Below are 5767 nucleotides of genomic sequence, written 5' to 3'. Positions count from 1 at the left end.
ACTGGTCGATCGAGCATCAGCCTGCATACCCTATTCATCAAATCCATAAAACACTAGGTGCATTGGTGAGCCCAAATGGCATCACCACGCACTCGTAATTCCCATGACGAGTCTGAAACATTGTCTTCTCCACATCCTCCCCTATCACCCTCAATTAATGATACCTCGACCTCATATCGATCTTGGAGAACCAGATGAACCCTTCAACTGATCAAAGAGGTCGTTGATTTATGGAAGGGGATAACGATTCTTCACCGTCAACTTGTTCAACTCAAGGTAATAAATGCACATCCGGTGTGAACCATCCTTCTTCTTGATGAACAATATCAGTTCTCCTCACGATGAATTGCTTGGTCTGATGAACTGCTTGCGTAACAGTTTCTGAAGCTGAGAGGACAAATCCTTCATCTTGGGCGGTGCTGAATGGTATGATGCCTTGGTAATCGGAGCCGCACCTGGCACTAGGTTAATCCTGAACTTAACCTGCCTCTTGGGAGGCACACCGGATAACTCCTCCAGAAACACATCAGTAAACTCCCTGACAATTGGCACATCTGAAACCGAGACCTTCTCTCCCAACCGAGTATCAACCACATAGGCAAGATAACCCTTACAACCACGTTGAATATGCTGTCGAGCCCTGGCAGCAGAGCAAAAAGCTGATCTAATCCTTGTATCCTCCCCGTAGATAACCAGTTCTCCCCCACTTTGGGTTCGAACCACTACCCTATGACCCTCACAGTCTATCATAACACCAAACCTGCTCAGCCAATCCATCCCCACTATCACACACACATCTCCCATGGGGATCAGAATCAAATCGATTGGAAAAGGTACCCCAAAAATCTCCAAAATACAACCCTGATAAACCCCGTGTTCATTGGCGATAAAATCCCGCAACGGACACTTTAACTCTCCAATAGGCATATCAAACCCCCTACTGAACGTCTGAGATACAAAAATCGACTCGCACCCGAGTCAAAAAGCATAAGAGCAAGCAAAGATTTCACCAGGAAGGTACCTAACAGAATCACAAACATAATCGTATCATAAATAACTTGATAGAATATAAGTAGAAACATACCAGTAACGACTTTAACCGCTGTCATAGCCTCGTCGGCAGTGAGCTGAAAAGCACAAACTCAAACCCTCGAGGGTTGTCCCCTACCCTGGCGCCCATTGGTGATACTCAGAGTAGCTGGCCCCGGGGCCTGCGCCGTATTGGCGGCGAGCAATAGACAACTGACCTTCACATGGCCAACCTGATCACAATGTTAGCAAATCCTACTACTCAGTACTGGGGCCAGCTGGCGAAAATCCGTCGCAAAGTGCCCCTCTTTACCACATTTGTGGCATCCAACAGATGACCGGTAAAGACCCTCATGAACCTTGCCGCACTTCCCACTAGTGCGGCCCCCCTTTGACTCCCAGATCTCACATCAGCGGCCTTGAACCTCTTCGCCGCAGGCTGCGACTGCACCTGAGCCTGCCTTTGATCCCTCGTCTGAAGCTCCAACTCAATCTATCGCCGTCTAGCGGCCTCCTGTAACTCCACAAGTGTACCATAGCACTGAGTAGATACAAACAAGAGGATGCCCGTCTTGAGCATGCTCAAGTACATGGTCATCTACGCTTGCTCAGAAGCAGAAAACTCAAGGAAAAACAATACTCTCTCAGTGAACATCTTAGTGATCTTGGTCACCGACTCTTTCCCTACCTCACGTCCAGATGCTCCTGGGCTAATCTCTCTTTCTCTCTCTCTCTCTCTCTCAACCAAATGGACGTATCACGAGTGGAACATATCATAAAATTGCTCCCATGACACAGTAACTCTCTGCTCCGGAGTGTATCAACCAGTAACCAATCTCCACTAATCCTTCGCTTAAGAACAAAGAAGGTTCAGAGTGCACTTGACCTTCTGGTCAATTGGGTAGGAGCAAGTAAATAAACATCCCTCAACATCCGACAGCCACCTCATGGAATGATTAGATTCTGAAACCTATCAAACACCGAGGGATTTGTATTGTCGAAGTCCCGATACTAGAAGGCTCTACCCCCGCCAATCCCCGTAGCAACGACGACCATGGTAGCTGCCGCATCAGCAGCCTTAGAAATTGCAGCGTATTGGTCATCAAAGAACTCTATCATGGCAGTCTTGATAGAGCCAAACAACTCCGACATCTTCCCCAGACAATAGAAACAACCTCAACATGAATCATCTCCCTAACCTGATCCTCAGTCAGCCTTGGCCTATCCTGGCCACTCGCTCCTGCTCCTGATATGGATCCTGACTCAAATCGCCTCGTAACCGCTATACTTAAAATAAGTCAAAAAATATTTGTTGAGGCGAATATCATACCATATGATCCATTCCAACAACATAACCATAAGGGTTGTGAATTCCTTGCTACGTGTACGAGCCATGTGCTTCCAGTAGTACGGGCCCATACTACCTTCCGCACCTACCAATATTTGTCTCAAAAGATCATAATAACAACCCTAACAGAACACACTTGGATACGCATACATCCTATTCTCACTTCCTAGAGAAAGGCTAAATATTCCTCAACTGGTCGGCTGACCCCACATATCTTATCCATGAAACTTCCACCAACCCTGCAGCACACGTGTATGCTAAGCATACATAACACTGGATTCCATAGACAGTTGAATACTTGATTCTATTCTAAGCCCACAACCAGAAAAGGAATAGAAAATAAGACCAAATCAAACATTCTCAGGCTATCAAATCTTAGTTATGTATAATTTTGATGCATACACTAAGCAACTATAGTAATGATGTCAATTTCATTCAAGAATAAGCCTAGGCTATCAGACATCATATAATCAGGCAATTCTATCATGCAATTCCTGAAGATCCCTAGTCTATCACTAGCATGTTGTTCTATCATAAACATAATAGCAGATAACAGTGTGGTAACTTGGGGTATACTTACTGGCTCCGGCTGATCGTACACATCACATCGTTCCTTGGTTACTTTGGAAAACAATTTATTTTAAAAAAAAATTATTTTAAAATCTTTTGCAGTTCCTTAGTTTATGCCTGGATTCACACGGATTATCCACCAATTTACTAAAACCAAGACTCTGATACCAACTTGTAACATATCAAAAATCATAACAAATTTTAAACTTTTCAAAACAACCTATTTACTAAAAAGAAGTGTTTACATAACCATTGTTTCGAAAAACATTATTAAAAATCAGAGTATCCCAAGATCAACAACATAAAACCAAGGATGTGTTCGGTCACGCCTTCGCCTTGCCACAGTCCTCATAAGTACCTGGAACAAAACTAAAATTGTAAGTCAACGCTTAGTGAGTTCTCCCAAAGTACCACCACATAAACATAACAAACAACAACATGCATATAGAGCCTTCGACATGACTGGACTGCCTCACCGTGCCTTCAGCCTATCTGGGCCGCTCTCTGGGCCTTCGACATAACTGGTTCGCCTCACAGGCCTTTAGTCTATCCGGATCGCCCTGGGTGTCTTGGCCTTCAGTATCAGTTGGTCCGCCTCAACCGAGTAGCCATCACATATCCACAAACACCATAACAATTAGTAACTAGCAAATACAGGTAGTCATACAGATCCAACACATCACTACATGATAGCAACATCATATATACCAGGATATAGATCTCACATATCACTACAACATAACAACATCCTATATACTAGAATATAGATCTAACAGATCACTACAACGTATTGACATACAGTAAACCAAGATATCAATCTAATGGGTCGGCATTGGTGCCTTCGACCCGTAAGTACAGTGAGGAAAACTCACCTAACAGTAAGAATGCAGTCTGAATAAATCCCAGGTTCGATAACTGGCTCAACCTAAATCCTAAATGTCAAAACATTTCCCATTATAAATTAATAACATTTCCCCAAAATAACCTTGGTCAAAACTGGTCAAAATCAACAAGTCAACTGAATCAACCCAGCCGAGTTAACTTAGGGATCGTACGTGGGGCGTACTCCGGAGGTACTCGGGGCGTACTCGAGCTTTAACTGCAGTTGGGAGGTTGACCACGTACGCGCTACATACTCTAGATTACGCAGGGCGTACGCTCAGATTTGCATTTTCTTAATAAGAGCTTAATGCATTAAGCTCTCACATGCAACTTTCAGATCCAATGCCAAAATACCACTAATAGTCATAAAGTTTACAACTTTATGATTTTGCATGTCCATTAAGTGCTTAATACACAAAATCCTAACTTCTTAATGCCTTATGACCTTCTAGAGCATACATGGACAAAAGCTAAGCACCAAGACCACATTTTTATAAATTAAGACCCCTCATAAGGTCCGAAAGGACGACTTATTCGGTTAAGATCATACCATGCTCAAGAATCACCAAGTTTGGAACCAAAAGTGCCCTAAATGGGGGAAATGGCTAGATCTACAAGATAAGGTTATCAAGTAAGGCACTTTTTTACCTTTTGGGGGTAGATAGCAAGTGAAGAATCCTAGATCCAAGCTTCTCCCAAGCTCCAAGGTCCTTGCACCAATTTCTTCTTCTTCTTCTTCAAGAACACCACCAAAGCACACAAATGAGATCAAAATGCACTCTTTTCACTTAGGGTTTGTTAGAGGGGAGTTTTCTCAAATGAAGGGTAATGAGGGAATGATAAATGAGGTGATAATGATGCTTATATATGGACCAAACCCTAAAATTTTGGGTTTGAAGTTTCTCCACGTACGCCCTGCGTACACGGTGTACGCCTAGCGTACACAACGTACGTCCAACGTACTATCCCTTTGTCCAAAATCACCAAAATGTCACTATGGGCCATTTTACACTCTTTCTTATACTCAACGACTAAAATGCAATATTTGTTCATACATTGTGTTAAAATTGAAAATACTTCAACACCGGGATGTTATATATATATATATATATATATATATATATATATATATATATATACCTCTTCTAATAAAAGAATCCTAAATTTGCCACCTGTCACTCTTTTAGAGCCCCAATTTGCCACATGTCATTTTTTAATACTCTCTATTTTTTCCGTTTAAATTTAACCAAATCCCATCTTAATCTTCTATTTCTTAACTGGATTGCATAAAATCCGTGTCTTTCTAAATTGTACCCTGTAAATTAGCAACCAGATTTTATGAAATTATAACGCCTATATTCTCTTCTTCTATGAAGATTTACCCATGGTCTCCCTTTCAGAAGACATCGCTCTTTCTAAAACCCTAATACCTCCTTCTCCACGCCATTCCCAACTCAATATATCTCAATCCATAAAAACCTAAGCCACATATCAAACAGGAACAACCACCACCACACCATCACCATCAAACACCCTCCACTATGTTGTTGTCCTTCTATGTATCATTCTCGATCCAAAAACCTAAGTTGCACAAACATATATCACTCACCGTTGTTGCATTCCCTTCTCTCTCTCTCTCTCTCTCTCTCTCTCTTTGTGTGTCTCGTACGATAAAACACACACTCACACAGATCACCCACACACCAATGCCACTACTTACCTCAGCACCTTGAAACCAATGGAGGAGATAGATCTGTGAGAGAAATTAAAGGTTTTTTATTTTTTATTTTTTCATCTTCTTCTCTGTAAAGATTTTAAAATAAGAACAATAATATCTTTGTTTTTTATTTTCCATGTACGAATATGGAGACATCTTTGAGATAAATTTGTGATTCTTTTGGGAAAAATGCACATTCATGGTACATATGACATGGATAT

The 5767-nt window shown here is 41.8% G+C and overlaps 1 protein-coding gene across 1 annotated transcript; it reads right to left on the bottom strand.

The window, feature by feature from the left end:
• Positions 1-336: 336 nt before the first annotated feature.
• LOC145126625 (uncharacterized) lies at positions 337-927 on the bottom strand. The gene has a single exon (XM_079061954.1). It carries the CDS (start codon positions 925-927, stop codon positions 337-339), a length of 591 nt encoding a protein of 196 aa, XP_078918080.1.
• Between the last annotated feature and the right edge of the window lie 4840 nt (positions 928-5767).

This window comes from Lactuca virosa, chromosome 7, assembly GCF_052849685.1.
Source record: "Lactuca virosa cultivar CGN04683 chromosome 7, Lactuca_virosa_CGN04683_v6, whole genome shotgun sequence".
Taxonomy (NCBI): Eukaryota; Viridiplantae; Streptophyta; class Magnoliopsida; order Asterales; family Asteraceae; genus Lactuca; species Lactuca virosa.
This window is presented reverse-complemented; position numbering and strand designations above follow the sequence as displayed.